This window comes from Phaenicophaeus curvirostris, chromosome 14 (assembly GCF_032191515.1).
Source record: "Phaenicophaeus curvirostris isolate KB17595 chromosome 14, BPBGC_Pcur_1.0, whole genome shotgun sequence".
NCBI lineage: Eukaryota > Metazoa > Chordata > Aves > Cuculiformes > Cuculidae > Phaenicophaeus > Phaenicophaeus curvirostris.
The window spans coordinates 5,283,431-5,309,217 of record NC_091405.1 but is presented as its reverse complement, the minus strand read 5'-3'; the positions used below and the strand labels follow the sequence as shown (position 1 = coordinate 5,309,217).

Here is a 25,787-nt window from a genome sequence, read left to right as displayed (position 1 = left end):
TTCATGTATGTATGTTCACTTTTACTGTTTAAAGGGTTTCCAGAGTAGTTCACCCTTTGGAAACAGGAATCCTAGTGTTATTGCCCCAGCACAAATTTCCTGTTTTATAGCTGCATGTGAGCCTAGTAACAGTAAATCAAGTATATTATGCATATTTGCAATAGCCTTTCCAGTGACTCAGCCTTTCTAAGAGAGTGAACAGCTTTGTAGCTGAAGTTATGCTAACAGGCCAAAGAGAAGGAGCAAGTGGGATGAGTCACATAGTTCCACTATTTCTGCCTTTGTGACCATTAAATAACCACAAAGGTTTTGTAGACTTCAGTTAAGAAAAAAACAAAACAAAGAAATCCCCACACTTTAAGCCAGAGAATGTGACAAAAGTCAAATACTTACCGATGATTGTGAAGATACAGATAAAAATTGCTACCAGTGCTTGTACGCTAACTCCAACTTGCTTAGCTCTTTCCTCACAGAAAGTGAAGTTGCCTTTTTCATTACACTTGCAGACACTGATGACAAGTGTGTTTGTGCTGCTGAGCTCAGGATCGCCATTGTCTGAGATGATGACAGGCAGGTAGTGGATTTTGGCAAGTTCACGATTGAACTGTCCGTATTTGACAGTGATATTAGCTGTGTTATCTGGAAGAAGTAAGGACATCTAATTAAGTGATAATCTCTACCAGATTTTCCTTATAGATTATCAGTCACTTGGTGCATCGTCCCATCTTCCCTTTAGACAGAGCCAGCCTTTAGGGAACCGAGTGAAACTTGGGTGGCAACAAACAGCTTTTTTTTTTTTTTTCCCCAGTAAGCTAAGACTTTAAAAATAAATAGTTGTTTAGCTCAGCTAGATCAATCATAGCTCACTCCTCCAGCTTTTCTCCCCCATTGTCCTAGTGTCTCCTGTTCGTTAGCTGAGAAAATGCATTGCAGGGATACGCTACCGTAGTTCTCCACTAAGGAGAAGTTGCTGTCTTCTGTGGCCAGGGAGAACCTGAAGAAACCTCTAGGCGATATTTCATCCTTGTCAGTAGCTGAAATCCTGATGATCACCTACAGAGATGGAAAAGGTCATAATTTTCAGCATGCATTGTCTCCAGTGCTAAAAGCGCTTACAGCATTTAAGTTAAAGTTAGGCTGTCTACCCTGTACTACCCTGTCTACTTCAGTAAGGGGCAGGATGAGGGTATGTTGTGATGCTCCACTTCAAGTTCTTTCAAGGCAAGTAATTTCCTTGTAGCTCTTCAAAAAGAGCAGTCTTGCCCTTTCGTTCACAGGTGGGAAGCAAAAGAGGAAATCTTGTGTAATTAAAGCATAAAAAAGGTTTTTGCTCAAAGATGTATGGCTCAGTTAAACACCTGAGATGGCTGTCGAGTTCTCGAATGTTCGGCTTCCTTATAAGTATGGCTCTCGTTCACTGAACGTCACGGAGACTGCTGCTCCTAAGTAGTGACGTGCTTGTTATTGAAAACCTCAGCCTGAGGTGGATGTAGAAGACATAAAAAAATGTTTATGTTTGTGCCCCAAAGGCATTTTAAAATTAAATTAAAGGTGAAATAATACCTTGTGTGTTCTAAGAGATTCCATCGAAGAGTCTGGTCTGTGACAAAGTCTCTTAATTAAACAAGCATTATAGGTATGGACTGAATACTTTTGTCTGAAGCCAAATGTCTAACAACACAAGCAGCAATGTTTTTTGTGCATGCAGATACTTGCACTCTGATTAATACTACAATAATGTTATATGTGGCAATGCTTCTCTCGGGATTTTGAATGGTTTCATTCTCAATCTCATGTATGAACATCTGTGTGATAAAATAGAATTGCTATTTTTTGTTCTGCAAGGCAGGACTGTACTTCATGGTTCAGCACTAATGCACACACATGCTTAAAGGCCTGGAGGGAGAGGAACTGCACTGCCCCTGAATAGAAGCAGGTAAAAGTCAATATTTCAGCTGCGTGAAGTCTCGAGGAGGCATTTCTGACCACTGATGTTTTGGGAATCAGTGAAATGACCAGTGCTTGAGTGTGAAAACTGAGATCAACGTTTAATAAAGGACATCGTTTGCTTGAGCTTGCAAGTGGACAATTACCTTTTCAGGGTAAAACTCTCCCTCCTGTCTTACCTTTCCTGGTGCTGCATTTTCACACACTCTAGGTTCCTCGGGATAAACAAGTTCTGGAGCGTTATCGTTTTCATCTGTCACTATTACATGAACTTGGGCATGTGATTCTCTGTCAGAAAGACGGCCTGGAAAGACAACAACAACACTGAATCACAGTGCTGCCTACCTCCCCTTTCCGCTCTTTGCTTCCACCTCTGTGCCTCCTGCGTGATGAATTTGGAGAGTTTCTAGCTCCATCATTCATTTAAACATTTCCTTTGACAGACTCACATATTTCCCTAAAAATTCTCCTGTTGGGATAAATCATCAAGGATCTACAAGGAAGAAGATGATAATTGCTTATAGCTTCCTGATTCTTCACGCTGGGTGTATATGGTGTCCAGCACTGTCCTCTGGCTCTGAGGCAGCATGCACAGAACAGGCTGTGTCTGTATTATTAAATACCTTTCACCCTCAGCAAAGCCTGGCCTGGCCGGCCCCAAACCGATGTTGGGACTGGCCCCAGGCCAGCCCTGCGTCTTGGACCCGAGCAAAGCTACATGGACGTGCCTGTGCCGTGATGCTCCCTGGGGAGCATGTAACTCTGTAAGGGGATGAAGCTGGCTGGGATGTTTCTGCTCTAACCACAGGCTTATTCATGTTTCCCAAGCTGCTTCCTCTCCTCATGTCCTTTTTATTCCTTGTAACAAATGGGATGCAGTTTCCTAATAGCTTGAGGCCAAATCTTGAAGCTGTATTTGACCTATTTTGTGGGTACGCAGTTGGTTTGGAAGATGATTGTCCAAACCCTGCAAGCATCCCTGTCATTGGTAGCTTAGAGGAAACAGGCGGTCAGATTGCGGCTTTCCTCTCTGATAAGCCTCTGTCCTGCAGTACATGGATTTCTTTGAAATAGGGAAGTGGAAAGCACTTACCATCCTCAAGGATTTCCTGAGCTGCGACAGTGATGTTGTACGAGGAACTGAATTCTCTGTCCAGGGGCTTGGGAAGTTGAATAATTCCAGTATCGGATACCCTAATATAGTCTCCACTAGGACTAGCTCTTCGTCGAATAAATCTAGTTTTTGTTTAAAAGAGAGATGTCAGTGCAAGGGTGATAATACTATGTTTCACCTCAGTTCTTCATAGTGGAAGGCCAGAGGGTTCTTGTTTGACAAACTACATTAATATCTGGACCAGGTGGTCTCAGAATATTGCCCTAAAATTAAGCAAACTGTAAGACTGAAGCGTATCTGTCAGAAAAGTTGCTGAATGTTATCTTTTGTTGTTTCAGAAGTCTATTTTCTTTTCAAAGCACATGCACAAGAGTTATTACAATAAAAAAATTAACAATAAATTGTAACTATGCTAAGATATCCAGGAATATGTGTTTTCTCATGAATGTACAAACATTTTATCAGTAAGTTTATGCTGTAATTACATAGGTAAATGTAGTTTCTGATCATATTTATTGGTTACCATGTATGTCCATAGCTGCAGGGCAGGAAAAATAAAATTGGTTTTTTTTTTTGCATGCAGATTCTGAAAAAAGGGCCAAAGTCTTAGTTCTCTGTGAAATTCTTGGAATCATTAAGGGATTCTCCACTGTAAAAAAGAATTACTGAAGCTGGTGTCATGTTACCTGATTTTCCGTTTAGCTGCATCAGGGTCGTGTGCCCAAACTGAACCAAGAGTTCTTATTTCTGGGTCATTTTCCTTTACTTTAAATTCATATGGCAGTTTAGTGAAGACGGGAGGCTCATCAACGTCGGTGACTTCAATGGTCACTGCTGAAATGCTCTTAGAGCCCCCGGATTTAAAATAGCGAAGATTGACCGTGGGATCTGTTGCTTCAATGTCAAACCTGTATTCTGCTACTTTTTCAAAGTCCAGGGGCTAGAAAAAAAGGCATACAGAGATATTCTTCTTTTGGAGATATCTAAGTAAACTTTGCATTAGCTATCTCTGTAAATTTAAGCCCTGTGCTAATTCATGTTTGGAGCTATTGCTAAATAATATCTCAGCTGGACTCTCGGGAGTGTTTTTCCAAACGGAACATCTCCTTCATAAATTGAGTGGCTGGAGGAGGCTCTGGCTTTGAACAGATTCATCCAGTATTCTAAGTTCAATAAGTATTTCTCAGTTTAAATAATTTTATAATCCTATAGCTCCAAAACTTGTGTAGCTCCTTTTACTCAAAGACTGGAGACCAAATTCCCCTCTTCTTGGCTGGCCTTTATGTTCTGGAGTCACTCAAGGCAGACTTCATAGCTGCACTGACTGATAGCCGGGGCATTTAGTGATAAACAACATCCACTTCCTTGTTTTTTCCCCATCGATTGAGATTATAAATGGAATCCTACAATGGAAGGAAGGTCAGGAGCCAGGGCAGTAAGAAATGCCCAAGCTTTTGCTCATTTCAAAGTGTGGGTCCGTTTGCACTATGGCCTAAGATTATAAAAGCTCTGTGAAATACACTAGAGTTAATGTTGAGGACTATTGTTTTTCGCTTTGAGTCTGCATGGCAAATGCTTATCTCGCAGCTGCTTATCTCACATGGCTGCACATTTAAAATTCTGACATGTGCATGGTCAGAAGCCTGTTACAAAGCAGTGTGGGGAGTGATCTTTGCCCACTCCATGTTAAAAGGTGAGCTGATTTCAAATCACCCGGTGTGTGTACGTGTGGGGTCCCTTACTGCTCCTCCTCTTGGCAGAAGCTGCAGGCAATGTGTTCCTCAGGTCCTGGGGAGACCAGGAGGGCTGCATTTGAAGAGGGAAAGCTGCTCACACCAAGTGTGACCACAGCTGGAGACTTCCCTGCCAGTCTTGGAATGCTTCGTACCTTTTTCCCTTAAAGTTTGCTCTTCTTCTAAATGGCATTTCTAGTTTTAACAGTTACAGAGAGGCATTTGGAAGTGAAAAACACATTACTGTCAATCTGAGGATTACAGGAGGTAATTTATAGTCCTCGCTTCTCTTTTGGTTTTTTTTTTACTGCGAGTCAGTGAAATCAATGAACTCTTGACTGGGCAGTGCTCTGCATAGTGCAGGAGCATCCCCTGGTGCAAATCAAGTAAGACTGAGAATTAAAAACCAAAGCAAACCATAGTGAAGGCTTTGGAAAGTCTGGGCCCTCTTGAAGACTTATAAGGAATTAGTGGGGAAGCTCTGAGAACACCTGGAGGAAAGCAGGGGAGCTGTGACTCAGACTGGAGCAAGTGCCCAACTATAGAGGGCACTTTTAGAAGCATGGTCAGGTGGACTTGTTCACATTTTCTGCTTTAATTTCACTTGGGCTGCAGAACAGAAAGATTCTTTGACTCTGTTGGTTGGTTCAGCTCTTAAAATCACTGACCCTTTGAAGCATCCAAATGTGTGAAGTTTGAGAAGAGCCCAAAGTGTGTAACGTAAATATCTGACATAATCCCCATTGCACCCTGCAGTAATACTGGATTTTCCCAGGACTGGCCATTGATATGGGCTGGTAAATCCCCACATCTTCTCACAGAGCCCACACAACAGGGAAGTCAGCAAGAATGTTTTTCACACTGACTTCCTTGCATTCTCTTTTTTTCCTGCTGCCAGTCCCAAACTGAATCCAGCACTTGTTACACATGGAAAAACAAAATAATCATCTTTATTACTGGGAAAAGTACCTTCTTTGGCCTAATGATTCCTTCATTTGTGTATGGATTCGCTACAATTTCAAAGGTGTCCCTGTAATCTCCTCTGACAAAACTGTATTTCGTATTTCTGTGCTGTGGTTCATCAATATCTTCTACTTTGACTCTGCCAACTTCTCCTCCTACCGAAATGTTTTCAGGAACTTTAAAGTGAAATGATGCTGTTAAAAAAAACGACAAAAACCACAAAGAGTGCATATAGGGAAGTTAGAACTTAGTTAAAAATTGTTCTTAATTTAGAGATATACAGAAAAATATTTCGTATTAGCATTATTTATATATAATTAATTCTCAAAATTGTCAAGCTCTTGTACAAAGTGTTAAAAATAATGCCGGTTTTTATTTTCTCTGCTAAGTTTGTGTCACCCAGGAAATGCAGCTAGGGCTGAGATACAGATGACCTACTGAATGTGTAAAGTTCTTTCGTTCACTTTTAAGAAAAATTGAATCATGACATAAATCTGTTATAATCGTGTCAACCCTTGGTTTCCAAATGAGGCTGGTGTTATACTTACGGTGTTTGAATACTGGGAAGTTGTCATTGATGTCAGTTAAAGTGATGGTGACGGTAGCTGTGCTTGAATCTCCAGAAAACCCTGGAGCATCTTTTGCTTTAACAATAACTTCGTAAGTTGATTGAGTCTCTCTGTCTAGATCAGCCCTTGCTGTAGAAATCATACCTTTGAAAAAGCAACATTAAATGTGATTAGATTTTGCTACATCTCTTAACATCTCTCAATATTAGTTTTTGCCTTATGCCACACGTTCACATTCAAGTAGCATTTTTACAGTGTTTTCTTCCTAAGGCTAGAAATGTTAAAAATCTTTCTGCATGATGAAATATTTGGTCAATTTTGTAAAATACTTTCCTTTAAATTGATCTTTGCTGCTTAGAAGCTGCATAACAATGTCTAAACTTGGTCACTAAAGCTACTGGAGGATTTGTCTGAGCACCTACTTTATGAGTTATTTGCTCCAGAGGACCAGTGTGCTTGCAAGAGGTACTGACGGTATTTTTAAAACTGGGTGGAATCTAAACAAGAAAGTTCAGGAATGAAAAGGGTTGAGGTATTGAATGCTGCTTCAGAATTTCCCTTTTCTTGATTGGTCAAAGGAATGATATCTATGCTAAACTGAAAGCATGAACTTATATTGGCTCCTAGATAGTCTCTTCATCAGTGGGAAAAAATGATCTTTTATTTTCTCATTTAGTTCATGGCACCTGATATCCCAACTTTATTAGTTCATTTCCAGGTGCAGATGGCAGCATTGTGTGAGTGTGAATGAAAAATCTTTCTAAATTATGGTTAAAATTATATTTTTGGATTATTATCTCCTTGCCCAGAATGAAGAAGGCTTAAAACTGCATTTTCTTCAAGGTGTAAGGTAAGAACAAAGTGCAAGGACATTTGCATATCTGACCTACCAGAATCATCAATTGTGAAGTATTCATCTCCTTTGATGACTTGGTAGGTAACTGTGGCGTGACCTGTGACTGTTGGGTCATCAGCATCTACAGCCGTCACTTTGGTGACTGGGGTTCCTAGAAAAGGGTTTACAAACCGAATATTTAGTATCAAATGTGCTTTTTCATGAGAGATGCGAAGGGAAATGAATGATGAAGAACATACCTACTGGTGACATTTCTGGGACAGATCCATTGAATACCTTTTGTACAAAGACAGGGGCGTTGTCATTGATATCATAGACCTTGATAATGAATTTAGATGGGGGTTCCAGCGACTGGTTGTTTCTTCTGTCAATAATGAGAGCAGTCAGTTCGTACTCAGCCTTCTTTTCTCTGTCTAGCCTCTCAAATGCATACACATCACCACTGGTTTCTTCCACTTTAAAAATGGTGTTGGCATATTCGCCTTCAATGATATACTTGGCATTGCTGTTCCTTACGCTGGATGTGATCTAGAAGGAAAGTACAGGTCAAAGAGATACACATGGGCTTTGGCATCCAAATGCAACACAGTTTCTACCAGAAGATACACAAAGTCAGGGCTTCTTTAGGTTTGAAAACAGAATGGCCTTCAAGACCTCTGCTTTCAGCTGGAGCATTACCAAGCAACCAGCACCACAACAGCTCCAGCCATGCAGGGTTATAGGATGAAACTTGTCACCAGACTGAGACTTGCTTGCTTGTATATCAAGAAACTTACTTTTTTTAGACTGTATCTCATATTTCCTAAAGTTGTTCCTGCAGTTAACACACACAAATCATCAGCCTCATTATGTCTGAAATAGCACGTGCTACCATGTTGATGTGAGCTGCATTTGTCTGCAAGGAACCTCCTGAAATTAGCAGAGATTTTGCTTAGATTTCCCAGAATTGCAGAATCAAGAATTTGCAGTTGCTGACATTATTCAGCATTAGTCTCTGTTACTTAGAAGAATTCCTGCAACAGCTCTCAGCTTGCCTGTGTTCAGTCGCATGCAGTTGCTTTATGGTCACAGGCCCATGCTGTGACACTGAGGTTAAATTTATTCCCTGTAGATTTTAAAATATAAGATCACGTGCAATGAAAAAGGGATGGGGTAAAACCAATTAACAGTAATCAGTTTTAAAATGTAATGTAATCCGATCCCAAATGTTTTTTTCCACATTATTTGACCTGGAGATAACTTGATGATTCTTCCTTTTCTATACCTTTACCCATCTTAGGGCACTGACAGAAGGTTTAAACCACAATTTTCTGTGCACTGTATCAGCATTCTTATTTCAGCAAGCTATTATGAATAATCAGTTGATTTGACCAAGAATTTTAGTCTTCTGTTACTGATGTTATCAGAAATTGCAGCTGTTTGTGATTCAGGATTTGATTGATCCTCTAGTTGCCATTTGCTGTTGAACATTCTTTCATTTCTGTTTGCTGTTTTGAAATATGTCATTAAAGTTTTCTTCCCTCATTTTACATAGTTAATGTTGCTTCTGGCTGCTGACAAACAATTCACAGCTCTGGGATGTAACATGAGAAATAACTTCACCCTGGTCTAAAATACAGTATAACTGTGCCTTCTTCCTCTCTTTTTATTTACCTATCCAGTGTAAAAGGTATCGACTTCCAAGACTGCCTTTTTTAAAACTGAGGATGAACACATAAAGAATAAGTAAAAGATAAAATCAAGCTGTGTCAGCACATTCCTGCAGCTGTCGCTCAGTTCTGCCAAGCTGCTCCTGTGGCCTTTTTAAAGGGCTTATCAAGTGTTTAATCCTGCAAACGCAAGGCACTGAACAGAGCCACTGCAAAAGCAATCAGCAGCTTTCCACTGTTGAAAGACCACCGAGCGCACTACAAAGTGAATTACTCTTATTAAGGAGAGCTCCAGGAATAGAGGTGATCTCCTCAATCTGCTGCTGAATTGGTCTGAAATGAAGCAGAGATACCCTGTCTTAGCTGGGTACCCCACAGTCTCTTTTCTCTCTCTCTCATGCCTTCACCAGCGAGCAGCTCTGATCCAGAAAGGTCTGGTTCACTTTGCTGAGACAGCCTTGACAGATGCCGGTTGTTGTATGTGGGAAGGAAACCTACAACTGCATTTATCTGAAAAGTGTCAGAGTAGTTCAGTGTGACAGACTAGATTGGAAGAACTTTGTCTGAGCGATACACAGTTAATCATACGGTTTTGTGAGTGCTGCCCTGAGGAAAGCGAGTTTGCAAGCAGCTCAGTGCTTGTTATTATTTGTAAAAAGTATTTTCTTAAACTTTGTGAAACACATTTTTTTGATTGTGTACGAGTATTCCTGAATATAGCATTTTGGTTTTGTATCCAAGCTGTATGGGTATTAATGCATATTTTTTTATTAGCTGATCTCGTAGGTTTTTGAAAGAATCTTGAGCTGCTAGAAAAATATTGACGTAGATCAGCCAGCAGACTTCCTTCCTAACTGTGTACCTGCATGCAATCTCATTGTTTCTTTGCTGTGGATGCACCATGTTTGCTGGTCTCTAAAATTTATTTGTATTCTTCAAAAGAATTAGAATATCTTTTACATTATTCTTGATTTATTCTGCTTCCAGATTTGTCAGATTTTAACACATTACTGTGTGGTTATTAAGCCCCATTTCTGTTTCCTTTTTTTCTGTCCTGTTCTGCCTCGAATGCAAACAAGCAATACTTTCCAAGACACTCATCGGCTGTCTGGATTTCTAACTAATCATTGCTAACAGACTGCTGTTTACCTTGCCAACATGGTGTGGTAATGGGGTATCAATCTCCTCTTTGATGTGCATTTGGTTCCATATCCAGTCTCTCTTCAGTCGTTTATGATTGGCATTGTTTGAGGAAAAGTTTTGGTTTGTTTTCTGCCTTTCTTTGTCAGCAAATGCTGGAGCCAAGAACACCAAGAAAAGTAGAATAAGGTGGTTCATCTTCTGGAGCCTAGAAAGTAATGTAAAATAGGAAAACTATGTAAATAGAATCAGAATAAGATTAATCAGAGAAAGCCAACATAGAAGTGCAATGGACTTTTCTTCCATAGGGAATTTTGATTAGTTTCTGTATTTCTTTTCACCTGCCATAGAATCAAAATTTGAAATACCAGGCTTCTTTCTGCCATGAAGGAGTTTTAACTAGGTGATATCACAGCTGTAAACCCAGCAAAACTGTTTCAGTGAAATAAACATGTGCAGGTTTTGAAAGCTAATATAAAAGCCAGCATCCACTTGAGCTACTCCAGTTAATCTGCAGAGGATATTCGGTAGTGAAGATCACCCGTTGTGCATCACAGGAGGTGTAGCCTGGCTGCGGAGCGTAGCTCCTGGGGAGTCCTAAGGGGAGCAACACCAAAGCTGAGCCAGATCAGGTTATGTTAAAATCAAGTTGAAATGAACTGTTTGGCTTAACAAACCCAAATGCAATGTTTTGGTTCCCCCTGACACAAAATATGCTGGAGTAGATATCTTCAAATGGAATATATTGATTTAGAATAGAATCTGTTTTTTAATGGAAAAAAAAGATTCATGTGAACTTTTCAATCAATTCCAAGTACAATGTAGCAAATTATTTTGCTCAGAGAGCTCATTTATTGATTTAGTTCCTTGTCTTTTGAAACGTTTGAAGACATATGTAAAATTTCTTTATCCCCTATTCTCACCTACGCAATGATAATGTGTGAAATTATTCTCAGGTGAAACCAGATTTTTGCATCGTATGTGAATATTGGCAAACTTTAGGCCTGACTTTCATATCAGATTAAGAAGTTACTTTAATGTAGCAAAGCTGATTAATTTTCTTACTAAATTCTCCCTTCCCAATGTAAAGGACTATCAGGGAACTTTAACAGTCAAATAATCAGATTTTAAATTACACACAAATTACTTTCCATTAGCTTCTAGCAGCTGTCAGCCTGCACATCAAAAATAAAACCGTTAATTGTGATTGAGAAGTTGACATTGCACAGGTTGCTTGATATGAGAGAAAATTAATATTTTCAGCATGTAGGTGCTGAGACATTTCCAAAATTACTCTTTGGTAACCAGGCAATCAGTGTTATCCTGTGGTGCAGCAGCATCGTCAGGAAGAAGATCTTATTTACCATGAAATTCTGCTTCTCTGTATTTTCCTCTCCTGTACAGTGTTGCACATAAGCTGAGGAACATTCCTTCTCCTTTGTGATTGTGTAGGAAATGACCAGATAAGGTGTCTTTGACGTTGCATTTTAATGGCTAAGCTGTGTTTTATGTGGTTTTCTGGATTCATATAAAACTTTTTTTATTTTGCTAGCTCTTGTATTCTGTGCATTTACTTTGGCTCTGAATATTTTTAGAAAAATGAGTGAGATTTGGTTGTTTTGCTTTGTTCTATTTGTGTACGTGAACACTTTACAACTGGAACCTAGAAGGCATTGATTCAAGGACAGGCTGAGAGTTGGGGTTGTTCAGCCGTGAGAAGAGAAGGCTCTGGGGAGACCTTAGAGCAGCTTCTAGTGCTGAAAGGGGCTCCAGGAAAGCTTGGGAGGGGCTCATGGTTAGGGAATTCAGGGACAGGATGAGGGGGAACGGTTTTGCACTGAAAGAGGAGAGATGGAGATGAGATCTTAGGAAGAAATTATCTGCTGTGAAAGTGAGGAGGCCCTGGCCCAGGTTGGCCAGGGAAGTTGTGGCTGCCCCATCCCTGGAGGTGTTCAAGGCCAAGCTGGATGGGGCTTGGATCAACTTGATGCAGTGGGAGGTGTCCCTGCCCATGGCAGGGGTGGGACTGGATGGACTTTAAGGTCCCATCCAACTGAAACCATTCTGTGGTTCTGTCTTGATCACCTAAGTCTGCCTTTTATTCAGAAAATTACAAAACTTGATAACCAAAGGAAACCAGTTGGTTAATGTCAACTAGTGTAGGCTCTAATTTTGGAAAAAAGAAGAGCAGACTGTGGAGTTTAAAAAGAAATTTTTTATCATTGCTCCTGGTACAGTGGAAGTCACCTGCACTGCTGTAGTGGGGAAGTTCATAGGGAAAACTGGGGACAACATTGTCCACTGCAGTTGCCATTCATTTCACTGGAAGCAATAAATTTACAAATACACTTGCAGAAAGCATTTCTAACTTAGGTAGTGAAATCTCCGCTAAAGCACATTGGTTTCAGTATAAATCTACTTTGTAAAGAGAAGTTTTGTTTCTTCCCAGTGATATTTTCCTAGCATTTGCCTCTCTGTTTATTGATGCTCAGTTCAGAGCCTGCCATGCTCTCTGCCAGGCTCCTTGGGATACTTCTCCAGCAGTTGCTGAGAGTGGCTCCTACTAACAGCAGCTCTGGGACCTTTAGCATCCTCATACAAGGGTGCTGCTTATTGGAAACTGAAGGCTGAAATTCATAATGAGTGTACTGGTATCTGTAGAGGAGCTGTGGTAATACCCTGATTATTCCAGAGGATCCATGCAGCAAATGCAGCTGGTGGCCTTCAGGGCTTGTTTGAAAACTGGGCCATTAATGCAGAAAACATCTTTTTAAACATATGCACATTTCAGCTGCAACTTAAGCTGCCTCTTCCACTCAGCCGGCCCATCATTGTGTTCTTTTAAGGTGGCTTCACTTCCTTTAACTGCTCGTTACTGGATTCTTTCGTTAATACTTGTTCAGCCTCCTTGGTGAGTTTATGGTTTCTTTCCTAGCACTTCAGTGGAGTTTGGTCTGCTCCCTGGTATGCGCTGTCGAACATGGATGGAGATATAAGAACCTCTCACAAAAAAATGACTGCTGCTTTGTGTTTGACATCTTCCACAATTTCTCCTTGTGGTAAAACACTGCGCACTCGAGCACTTTGTGTGCTGTCTTTCCTGGGGACGTTTGATGTGCCTTGCTCTGCAGGACAGTCTGATCCGAGAACGCTTCTTCTATGATACCAGGCAGGTTTTCCACTTGGCAGCTGGAAGTCTATTGCTTTTGAATCTGTAGCTGAATCCGTCATGATGTTTAAGAATCCCCTTCTTTGGCAGCACATGCAAACACTTCAGTTGCAGGACCCTGCCGAGCAGTAACTGGATAAGGGCACTGTCCTGGGGTGAAGGCTGCATTCCATGGTTGTGAGCTCTTGACAAGCTGTACTAAACTCTTTCTCTTTTTTTGGGCATGATAGGTTTCCTTTCCAGCAAATCTCATTTGAGATGCCAGAGGTAGGAGCAGAAGAGGTATTTCCATGCCTGAGCATTCCCATGGAGTCAGAAGCAAGAAAATGTCTGAGGGGTGACAGGCAGATGACATGTAGAGATTGGCTTTTCGTTTCTTCTAATCTCTGCAGTGGCAGCCAGGACTGAGAAGAGGAAACAACATGCGCCCTTCTGAGCACAGACGCTGCGGCCGTAGCCTTCCGGAGAGGGGACAGCACAGCATGTGCTGTGACTGCTCTGTCCCTTGTGTCTCTCCCCAGCATCCTGCCGTGAGGTCTCACTGCTGATCTACCTTAATGTGCCGTCTCCAGTGACCCCGCTGTCTCTAACTAGTTAGACCAATAATTCAGACTTCTTACAACTGAAGCAGGGGCCATAAATGTTCTTTGAAGTTAGCAAGGGGATGGTTTATTCAAATAGCTGAGTTTCTTGCTTTGCTCTTAAATTTCTTTCAGCAAATGATGGGTTTTCCACCAACATTATTCATTTTATGTGTTGAATTATTTTAGCATATAATTCTTGGTCTGCAGGGTAATAGAGACAGTTAACTGAGAAATTCTGGTATTCAAGCTGATTTATGGGACACATGACTCATGCGGTATAGTTTCTGCTCGCAGATTGGGAGTCATTATTAAAAAAAAGTCAGGTGGAGATACAGACAATACTGCACTCATTAAAAGTTTGCATTTTACAGGTTGTTTTAATAAGTAATCAGCTGTAAGTTTAATGAGCAGCTAGTACAAACAAGGTGTCCATGTAATGAAAACTCAATGAAATATTCTTATGAACATTTGTGTTTTCTTTCCTGTTATTTGCTTCTTATCTGGTTTATTCCTCACTCTAAAAATGTATATTGGTGGTTATGTGAGGTTAACTTAGTTAGCAAAGACGTTTGTTCTATGCTTACACGTCAAGTAGAAGTTGAACCACGTTTCTGTATGGAGAGTAGTTAGTGAGCAAACAATTGTAGCTAAAATGCTTTATATTTTTCTGGTTGATGGACCAAAATCTTATACTAATCTTAAAGAATTTTTGCCTTTGAGGATCTGAAAAGCAGAAATAGTACTAGAAATAGTGATAAGGAACATCCTAAGAGAGAAATTTGCTTTAGGTGACTATCATACACCAGAGAAGAAATAAAAGTTTTTTTCCAGTATTGTTCCAATAATTTGCATTCCTGGTTACCAGAAAAGGTGGAAATGAAATGATTATTGATGACTGAGGTGGAAACTTGATGATTGTTTTTGCTTACAGGATATTGGTTGGAATCTGAACGATGTAAATGAAAATGAAAAATCCTATATGAAAATGAGAGTTTCATCAAAAGAGAAAATTTTAACAAAAATGACTGATAAATCAGCATATCAGCATAAATCAGGGGGCATAACCTATTCCATTCCACAGTACTAGAAATTTTTCTGTTCGGTACTGAAAGGAGCTCCAGGAAGTTAGGGTTTTGTTCAGACACAAAAAATTTACTTTGATACATGCACTAAACATGGCCAAAATTACTATGCCCAGTGAAGCTGTGATAAAGCATAATCTGACCTAGCGACAAGTAAGAGAATTACCCTGAACAATCCTGATGTACAGAGTCTGTTTATAACTTTAATTTCTCATCTGTATGATGTTTAAGACCAAAAGTAAATGTGTGAATGTAGTAAGCAATAGAAAATTAACATGCCAGGCACAGGAGGGGGATAAATTCTCTTTCTCTTTGCATTGCCTACAGTTAACACGCGCTTGGCTTGCTCTGCAGAGGGAGCATGTCTGGTAAGCAGGCAGAACATGATAAGACAAATATAGTCCTAGCAATACTCAATGCTACCTTGCAGGTACCTTAAATGGTGGTGCAAGCATGAATTGATGATACCTCATTTCCCTGTGGAAAGTGCTGAGCTACATCAAAAGCAGCATACCTATCACAAGGTACATTTGAAGCACCAAAGGCTTCAACGTGTTTGCCATCTCCTGCTGCTGGACCAGGGTCAGGAGTAACAACAGCTTCAGATTTTGTTCTCCCTGTTTCTTCATCTCATAATTAAACAGCATTGCTCTGAGCAGCTTCTAACGAATGCAGAGAAATGTGGCAGCAAAGGAGTCACACAGAGAATTGTTACCTGCACTCCGCTTTCTGCTTGGCTTTTGAGTTGCACAAACGCGATCCTCCTCTGCTCCTGCAGGTTTACAGTGCGAGAAGAGCTGAGGGCACAGAGCGAGTGCAGTGAGAATGGGAACTAGGATAGGGCTTCAAACTTTAGTAACATCACTTTTAAAAAAAGCATAAGTAAATTGTGCAACATCAGACTTGGAGCAGTCATTTGTTGGTTGCATTTTCAAATAGAATTTGTTTCAGGTGGTTACTCAGCATTTCTCTGATTTCTTGCTAAAGCTGTCTTGTCACATGTCCTCAGCAGCACACAATGATTCACTTGAAAATAGGCCTTTCCCTGAGAACACTCTGCTGCATTTTGGTTTCCAGGTTATTGAGCTTATTTAAATGGCTCTAGTGCCTGACTACCCGGTATTGTGTTTTTGATTGCCCTTATGTCAATTTTATACATCTGAGAAGTGGTTTCCACTGATGACTAGACAGTCCAGAGTGCAAATGCCTACCTGAAAACTGATCGTAAAATGACTTTTTATACGCATGGTAGTACCTTTGAGTAAATAGCCACTTTGATGACTAAACAATCTGGAGTGCCAATGCCTGCCTGAAAACTGATTGTAAAATGACATTTTATGCTTGCAATGGAACCTTTGAATGAATGGCCACTTCAGTAATATCTTAACTAAACTCCTTGCTTTAAAAAGCCTCCCATGTTGCTCAGGGTTGTGAGAGCCCTTCTGCCTGCATTTGGTGCCGTTCAGTCCTTGGCGTTGATGCTGCAGTGCCGTACATCAATATAGCTGAGGAGATTTTTTTTGTTGGTGGAAATGTATCCCATACACAATCTAATAAAACACGTGCCTGTGTTTCTCTGTAGCTGTATAGTATCCATAACAATAGGCAACTTCCACGTAGGCTGGAGAGAAGACCGGGAGGAAGGTTATGCTGTATGTCAAAAATCTTACATAGATCAAGTATCCGACCAAGAGGGACTGTGTTTCATTGTGCACAAACTGTGATTCCTGGTCTAATCTTTAATGAAATCATTTTTCTATCGGTCTATAGTAACCTGTTTTTTATCCGAGTTTCTTACTTGCAAATCTGATAATTGAGAAGCAAATTAAGTATATAATTTAGTTACTGGGCTGGTCTCTCCATGGATTTTAAGACAGCATTATTTTTGGACCAGATCGATCAATGATTCTTGGATCACTTCTGTTGTTGAAATAACAGTGCGCTGTTTAAGAGAGGGTTGTTTGCTGTGTTGAAGATGACATATATGATGAAGGTAAAACAATATTTGCATTATGGGTGGTGAGAGCATCGAGTAGTTCCTTCTCTTCTGATCAGTTATGCACTGTAATTTTTGTTTTAATGGATGACTGTTTTCCTTTCATGTGAGCATCCTGGTATGTCTTGCAAGTAATCCACCAGCGTTAGTAAAACTGCTGACCTTCTGCCTCGCCTCAGAGAGAAATATGTTTGAAGGTCTATTAGAGCCACACACAATCATTAGGTGAGTTTTAAGAACCTTCCTCATTTTGCACTCTCAGCATGCAGAGTCTATGCCTTTACTCGTTTTTCATGATGATGTTATTTGTGATCACAGAGGCTGTAGGGATACTTGAGAGCTGATGATAGCCAATTTGAAACTGAACAGATACAGTACATGAAGCACTGAAATATATCTGTTCTGATGCTGCTAAAGAGTTCTTATTCTGGCCACGCTACTCTAGGCATATAATGCTTTAATACAGAAACTTTCCCTGAAGGGACCCCAAAATGGATTTAAATGCTTTAAAGAAGAAACAAGTGGTGTTGTCCAGTCTCTCCATGCATAAAGCCTTTTGCTTCACATACAAATAGGTTAGTACAAAGTATAAAAAGGAATAAAATGTGCTTTAGCACAGTGCCCAGTACAAACCCAGCCTCTAAAATATTTTGAAGCTCATTTGTGATTAAATTATTAAGACAAATTGTGATACTGTTTCATAACAAACAGATAGATTATGATAAACAGAAGATTTTGGCTTTCTCTTAGTTGTTGACAGCATAGACGGCATTGAGTTTAAGGAGATAAGCTACTCTGCTATAGCTCTTCACAACTTCTGAGCTTTGGTAACATGTATATGAGAGCTGAATGACTCCTAAGAAGCAGGAATATTCTGGTGTTCAGTGAGTATGCTCAAACCCACAAGTGGAGTTAACATGTTGGTACAGGATGTTATCACCTTATCATCTTTGTGTCATATGGATTCTGTGCTGTGTTGATTGCATGCATTCTGTTTATTAAGGTCAGGAAGCTTGTAGGACCCGTGACTAATGAGATCTGTTTGCTTTGTGATTTATTTTTTTTTGGTGAAACTAACAATTAAATGACAGAAAATTTGTTCTTGGCCACATGTCTTTTGATGACAGTTGCCAAATGTTGAAATCTGAGCTATTTTGGGGGATTTACTTTGCGTTGAACATAGCCCTTCTGTTCTGAAATGAGCTGGTGAGTCGGGTGGGATAAACCATGCGTGCATAATTTGGAACTGCAAACATTTCATCCTCTGACTTTTTTTGTCCAAAATATAAAGCTAAAAGGATAATATCTCTCATCCAGCTTAATTTTTGGTAGACAGATGCTGAAGATAGCGATGAAGCGCCGGTGTTACAGACAGGCAAAGAACTTGTTCTCTTCTTTGATTCCAAAAAGTGGTGTCAGGGATGATCTTGCAGCCATGTGGACTCATTGCCTGGAGAATGACTGGGGCTCTGTCAGTCTCAGTGGCATATTCACACAGCTGTAGATCCAGCTTCTTCCTTGCTTGCTTGGACCCATTTTCCTTTTGGTTAGCCCAAAATGTGGTGGTTCTGGTGGGAAAGACAGAGGTGCACATGCCCTGGCACTGAGCCTCCCTCATCCCCAGCGCGTCATGCACTCAAACGATGTTTGATTTTTTGGGGAGCAGGCGTTTGGGTGAGAAGGGGACAAGGGAATTCTCCAAAAAATTATTTGGCTCATTACAGCACAGAAGTGGAACAGTTTGGGTGTACTGTAGGTGTTTGTCATCACTAGAAAGATTTCTCAAGCGTCTCTTCCCAGAAACTTTGTTTCCTATGATGCATTGTGTGCACTTTTCCAAAGGTCTGTTTTGGTACTGGTTAGTTCTGCTGTACGCAGTGATCAGCTGAAGCTGCCACTGAATGTCTATGAGTATGGCCAAGCTGAAACAGCACTAGGTACACTACAAGAATAATGTATAGAGTCTTTTTCACTTCCCCTTTGTTTCCAGAGAAAGCCTCAATGTCAGAGAGGCTTCCTAGCGCAGAGGTCTGACTGAATAGCTTTGAATAAGGAAGAATCCCCATCCATTGAGGAACTGCATGCCATAAATATGATTTTTTTTAAAAGTACAATGTAGCTGTGTTTACAGCAGATAAGATATTTTCTTTGGCATTTTCCTTCAACAAAAGCTCTAAAGCAAAAGTATCTGTCTCAAACACAAGCACCATTCACAGGTCACAGTAACTGATATTTATTACACTAACAATAATCTGAAGCAAAGAAACCATGTTTAGCTGGCTGTGTGTTCAATTCCTTTGTCCAGTTTATTCTACTGGGTAACTGAACTCATCAGTATTTCCTCTGAAAATTAATGTTGTGGCAGATAAAGCAAGCATGTCCATATGCATAAATCTCTTGTTTTCTGGCTGGGCAAGAAGTTACAAAAACAGGGTGTGCCTGCATGTATTTTGTTTGGTAATTAGTATTCAGTATTTTTCTCCCTTTTTGAAATGTCTGATTCAAATGTCAGTTCATTCTTCTCTGTTTCCTGCCCTTATTCAACTAGACTGCCAGACCAGGCTTAATTAACTTCAAGACCTTTTCTGCCCACCCCGATAGTTACAGTCTTTTCCTGGAACATTTTCATTGTTACAGTCTCCATGTGTTGTGAGATGATGCAAATGATATTATTGCTGCTCTTACAAATTTACAATGGGCCTTTCAATATTTTTACTTACGGCTTCACTCTTCTCTGGAAAATCTCATCTGCAAATCAAAATAAAGCTAGAGTAGCAAATTTCCAGCTTATGGTGCTGATAAAGAGAGGCTGGAAGGCATGAAAATTCAGGCCACGGACACAGGGGAGTTTAAAAAGATGAGGAAAGCTGTTGTAGGTGTTGTGACTTTTTTGGAGCTGGACTTTTCTTCTGTATGGATTTGTTTCCATGTGGGAGTGACTGTGATTTAATACAGTGTTGTGTTGTGTTTTGCTCCAATATCTATGTGCTGGCTTTACAGGTCATTAGTCTGATGAATTTATAGCCCCAGTCCAGAGGCAACGGGTAACCTGCACCCGAGGAGAGTTTGCTTTGTGAAACAGACTGCGGCCGTAGTAGGTGCTCATTCAACATGCAAGATGTGGCTGCAGGAGTGAACCTGATGGGGACACGGCTGCAGGAGTGACTGTGTCTCAAGGCAGGCCCTGCTTTTGTTTACATCATCTGGTGAGAAGTCTTTGTGAAAGCGATAAAAGTGAGAGCTAGGGGCTTCCAGCTGGCTACATTTCTGCTCAGAGGCCTTCTGAGGACCGAGGCTGACGGCTGCGGCTGGTGCCCTGCTGGGCTCAGCATGGTGAGCACTGGGGAGCAGGCAGCATCCCCCTGGGAGCTGGTGGCTTGAAAGTAGCCCGACTGCTTGGCAAGTTCTTAGTCACAGCGGTGCTGCACTTCTGGGTTTGCTGCCTGAAGCTGAAACACAGCTGGAGGTCTTTCTTAAGCCGAGATGGGATTTTTTTTCTCCTTAGTTAGTGGCTGTGTAAGTGGAATGCTTATTTCTCCCACAACTCATATTTAATCACAGCCACTGAAAACCCCTTTCTTGTATGAATGAAGCCGTTCCCTTCATTAAAAGAAGCAAAGATCAGTCCATATAAGGCAGGTAATACAGCTCACCATTTCACAGCAGGGAAACGAGGCAATGTCTTCCAAAGAGAAATGTGCCCCTTTCTTCCTGTTTGAAACTTAAGTCATCTCCTAGTGCAGCTACTGGAAGATTCAGTATCTGTTCTAATCCTAAACTTTCACCGAGGCTGCTGCTGGCAAAGCCGGTGTGCAAAGCAAATGTGTTTGTTGTACAGTGCTGCTGATGGCAGAGGGCTGCAATAGCTTTGTCTCTGTCAAGGCCACGTTATTGTCATTATAAAATGAACTCATCACAAAAAGCATTCCTGCTTTTTGTGATGAGTTCATTTTATAACGACAATATTAAGAAATTAAGAAGCAAGGGCACAAAGCAGAGAGCACAAAAAGCATTCCTGCTTTTTGTGCTCTCTGCTTTGTGCCCTTGCTTCTTCTTAATTTCTTTGCTGGATATGTGTTTTAGGTGGAGTGCAGTGGTAATTTGGATGATACTAAAATGTCCATAGCATAACAATATGTGTTTATGTTTTAATGACAATCTAACCCCTGCTAGCATTAACAGTATGGAGCAAATAGACAATTAAGACTATTTTGTTGCAGTTTTGAATTCATAGTTGAGGTGGTGAAAAGTCTTGTACCTTAGCAGCAGTATTGATCAGTTGGCCTAACCCTAACACAGGTAAACAGGTCCTCCTGGAGTGGTTCATGTGGGAAAGGACCTTAAAGCCCATCCAGTACCACCCCACCTGCCATGGGCAGAAAAAGCTTCCACTGGATCAGGCTGCCCATGCAACCTTGTTGATCTTGGAGACAGATCATACATACCTGAAGGCTAATGGCAGGAAAAGCCAGTAAGATAATAAGAATTCAGGTCTAGAACTGGAGAGGGTGTGGGGAGTATCCTACAAAAAGAATGGAGAAGCTAACCTGAAACTCTGTGCCAGTGGAGATTCTGCTGATGAAGCTGAACCTGTCATAGGAACAATTCCCATCAATGGCAGGATTTCCGATCATTTCCATGAGAGCAGCACCAGGCCCTTAGTCTCCTCACGTGGTGTGTTGTAAGGTAGACTTGATTTCCAGAGCATAAATGCATAGCAGATAGCATCATAAAAGGAAGGGGAAAAGGAAGGCAGATCCTACCAAACCATTGCTTAGATATGTGGACAAAGGCAGGAGAAGGAATTCAACTGTATCCTCCAGACACGCTGTGGAAGTGGAATTTCCCTTTAGGCTGTCATATACAATAAGGACAAGAGCCTGTGTGTGATGCAGATAACCCACCTTGTGCCCTCTGAGCTTTGCCAGGTGTCAGGAGAACCATTCCAGATGTAGCTAGTGAGCCTGGGGAAAGAGGAGGATGCACTAGATGATTTCAGTGGGGGTAGAGCCGGATAGGCTACTGCTAGTTTGTGAAGAGTGAGAGCTGGCTGTTTAAAAGAATGCATCATAAAGACAGGGAACTCTCTTCTAAAGTTTTGATGGAGGATGGTGGTTAAATCCCACAGGAACAGTAGGGTTTTGATGACAACCAGACTGGGATGATAAAACTGATCTCTTTGAATTTTGAAAAATGAAGGATTTAAAACATCTCTGCTTTTGGTCTACCTCTAACTCTGGTGATGCTCTCTAACTCCTTGCAAGTTCAGATAGCAATGTTAATGCAGGAGAATGCTCTTTCCTTTCCACTGGTCTTTTGGAAGGGTCCCCGTAAAGTCTCTGTAGTGCATCCCAGGTGACCATGCTTGCCTTTTCTCTAATGTATCAGTAATTTTTCACTATAAGTTCTGGGCCCTTTCATGGGCCCTGCATAGTGGCAAATTGGAAATTCCCATCAACGTGGGTGAAGTTCAGGGTCTCACTGGCTGAAAGGGCTCGTTTCTTGCTCTGAAGAACTGTGAACAGGCATAATTCTTTATTGTTTTTGTATTTCAAGATCAAACTCATTACAGAGTTTAGGAGGGAGGTAGCACATATTTTGGTGAGTGACGTGAATTCATTTTGCACTTGTTATTCTCAGCATTAGTCCTGCTGGTGGGATTCCTGGTTTGCTCTGTACTTGGGTCAAGGACAGACCCTGGAGCAGGATGTCTGCAAGGTTCTTGACAGCAAAAACAATGGTTCTTGCTCATGCCTCTTTCGCCAGGGTGTCCTCTGCTTTCTGGGTTTGCTGTGGAAATGTAGCTGCATAGGCTCTCCGAACAGAGCAGGGTACACAGCCCAGAGATGGATCAAGCAAACTAGTATCCAGCTCTGGTCTGTTCTCCTAGTCTGAATTCTGATCAGCTCTCGGAAAGAATGCTGTGATCTGGGCACCCCTCTGTCCTAGTAAATCTCGAGTTCACACTGACAGTCACTGCGATGTTCTAGGGCAGAAGGGAAATCACACACCTCAGGTCTAAACTTTGAGGGGGTTTTGATGTGTAATCCCACAAGGGTAACAAAGGGAAGGATGTTTGTTTTCTAAAAAAACACACCAAAATATTTTCATGGCCAACAAATTTTTTACAAAGACAGAGAACCCTTTGTTTTCTTCTTGAAACTAAGATTTGAACCTCTGAGTTAAACTTGTAGAACCTGAGCAAAAACCAGAATGATGAACACATAACACAAATAACCATGAAGATTCCTTATGGAAAGCTCAGTTGCTAGAAATAATCAGTTCTGTGAACCTTTGCTTTTGCAGCAAATACAGAATCTTAGCTGGCCTGATTTAAGCCTGTAGTTCTGTAGCCATGTACCCTGACAAGAAAAAAGAATTTTTACAAAGCTTCCTATTTTTCATAGGAAATATTAATTGAAGTAATTGATTTATGAATGCACAGCGAAGTCCTTTGTTCCATAAGTGCTATAAATCAGAGGAGCTTCTAAACCATCCCCAGTGATTTTTACCTGTATCCTGTTTTTGGTTCTTTTTCACTTCACAGGATGTGAAGCAAACCTGGCAACAAGCTGGTTTAACTGTTTGGGTGGAACTTTCTGCTGCCTCTTCAACACTGATCCCTGCCTCCAGCACTCTGCTGACTGCTGAGTGACATGGAACTGCTCCATGGCATAATTTCAGTGTTAGTATTTGTTTTAAAATGTTTAAGGAACAGTTTTATGATCTTATGTTAAAGAGCAAAGCTTTGGGAAATGCTTCTTGCAATGCAGTGCAGCTGTAGCACTCCAAAAAATAAAGCCTAGGTTTGTGGATAAAGCAGGAATGATTTCTTAATTGAGTTTATCTTTTGCTTTCAAATTTATTTGTGTTATTGTTTGTAGCTTCACATTCTTCTCCATAGTATCCTGTACCATTCTAAAGCTTTCATACGTGAAATTAATCCTGTGTCTTTTTCCTGTTGGCCCCACTTTATTTAAGGATAAAAAGTAACTCCTGGAGATGTGGCAGATAAATTGCAAGTCAGCATGCCTGTGATTTGGTTTTGGTGTATTAGGGGGTGTCACAAGGCGCACATTAACCTAAGACAAGAAGCTTTTGTAAATCATTGGAGTATCCTTGCTTTTGTGTAATATTTTTCCTACATGAACATCTGTAATACTATTTGCTTTTACAAATGCTGATATGACGATTTATAATCAGTGGAGGCAGGAACACATTGATTAACTATATCTTTGTTAACTGCGGTAGCAACCAATTTTTAATGTTTTCAGTAGTTAAGAACAGAACAGAATTTCTCACAGAAATTCATCTTCTTCCATATGTTTTTTCTTGCATTTCCTTTATCTTTATTACAGTGTGACAACCAGCACAGTGAGGTGCTGTGCACACTGACAGTCCTGCTATAGCAGAATAGAGTTCTTACAGAAAAAGCAATATCGGTTCATCTCTTGTGCATAAATGCTTTGTTTCTGCAACTATACAGCAAACTTGCTAGCTCAGGCGCTTGCTACACTATCTTTAGGATAAGATAAAAGACTTTTCAACCAACTTTTTGTATCAAGCCACTGCTCATAAAATACCTCATCAGAAAAAAGTGATTCTTTTTGGACCACTGAGATCAAGAAGCTTCTAAAATAAAAATTGCTGGTCTTTTAGAACCAGGGCTGTGAGATCTGTTAGGGCAGAGTTAGGGTGCTAAAGTACCTGGGCCACTTCAAACTTGAGATTTAGGAGACCAAGTCACCGATGTGTTTATTCAAACTCCCCTCTAAGCTCTAAACAAATCTCTTAGCAGGACCGATGTGCCAGTGCTGGGTACTGTACATGGTGGCTTTCTCCTCTGCTGGGCATTGGCCACAATGAAGCACCTTAAAGACAAATACTGAGTCACCCCCCACTTTGATGAAACAGATTGCATTAAGTCCTAGCACAGCATACACCTGCTCACACAAAACAGAACTGAGCCTATAACTGTTCACACAGCAAGCAAAATCCTTTCTGAAAGGGTTTACAGGTGCAATTTACAGCATCATTTCTGTCCCTTTTCCATTATGAATGAGAAGCGGCAACACAATCTAAATATAACGAAAAAGGGCTACCAAAAAAGCATGAAGTGTCTCTTCTTTTAAACAATCTGGAAATGTTGTGTTATAGCCCAAGAAAGCTGGAGTTTTTCCTCTTCCAGTGTCAACTCTAAACAGCTCTGCTTTTGTCTGCATTTAATTTGGTTAACTGCCATCAGGGTTAGGCCCAAAAGATTCTGTGGATATGTATAAAATTCGTAGGCTGTTTGCTGGCATTTCTTAAATTATTTAAAACATTAGAAGAGTTATACGGTGGAGGCAAGAAACTTCTGAAATGAACATCCAAGCTGAAGGACAGCAAATACTGTTTATCTCTTACCTGAGTCAGAGTTGGTGGAGCTTCAGTTTGTTCCCAAATCAGGCAGACTATAAGCAGCGGTATCCCAAAATGTTAAGCAGCATACAGAAAATGAAGATAAAATAGAAAAATCCACTTCTCTTTTCATTAAGCAATACTGGGAGTGTTCAGCTCTCCAGTCTCCAAGGTTTTCCAGCTGGGAGTCATCCTTTTCCCATCCTGCATCACGGCATCCTGCTATTGTTCCAAGTTTTAGTAATACAGTGAGAAAAGGGAGTGGAGGAAACAGATAAACTTAGCCTTTTATTGCTATACCTACTTATTTGTTGCTGCCTCTAATGAGGGAGCTGAATAAAAGGAAATTGGCTCTGAGAGAAACACAAAAATTGGTATTCTATTTAGTATCGGTTCATAAAGAGCTTTAGGAGTTAGCAAACATCTGAAAGCCACTTTGAATAGTGTCTGATTTTTGATCATCACAGACTATGCCCATTTTGCACAAACAGGATTTTCAAAGCAGTTTGGAGATGTTCTACCTATAAGGATTTTTATGCCTGCAAGCAAAGAAGCCAGACCCCTCACATGAATGAGGCCGGGTTC

At 40.7% G+C, this 25,787-nt stretch overlaps 1 protein-coding gene across 2 annotated transcripts in view; it reads right to left on the bottom strand.

Annotated features, from left to right (window-relative positions):
• The window catches only part of CDH5 (cadherin 5), a 28,378-nt gene extending 2,947 nt beyond the window's left edge, over nt 1–25,431 (bottom strand). Inside the window, exons 1-11 of one of the 2 annotated variants that reach the window (XM_069868790.1) lie at nt 25,209–25,431; nt 9,981–10,179; nt 7,422–7,710; nt 7,217–7,333; nt 6,306–6,470; nt 5,764–5,951; nt 3,748–4,001; nt 3,041–3,183; nt 2,127–2,251; nt 945–1,053; nt 394–639 (exon numbers count right to left, since the gene is read on the bottom strand). In XM_069868790.1, the coding sequence (XP_069724891.1) occupies nt 394–639; nt 945–1,053; nt 2,127–2,251; nt 3,041–3,183; nt 3,748–4,001; nt 5,764–5,951; nt 6,306–6,470; nt 7,217–7,333; nt 7,422–7,710; nt 9,981–10,169 (1,825 nt within the window). In that variant the 5' untranslated portion in view covers nt 10,170–10,179; nt 25,209–25,431. The remainder of the gene's footprint in view (nt 1–393; nt 640–944; nt 1,054–2,126; nt 2,252–3,040; nt 3,184–3,747; nt 4,002–5,763; nt 5,952–6,305; nt 6,471–7,216; nt 7,334–7,421; nt 7,711–9,980; nt 10,180–25,208) is intronic. The other variant, XM_069868792.1, reaches the window with a different exon arrangement.
• Nucleotides 25,432–25,787: the final 356 nt, after the last annotated feature.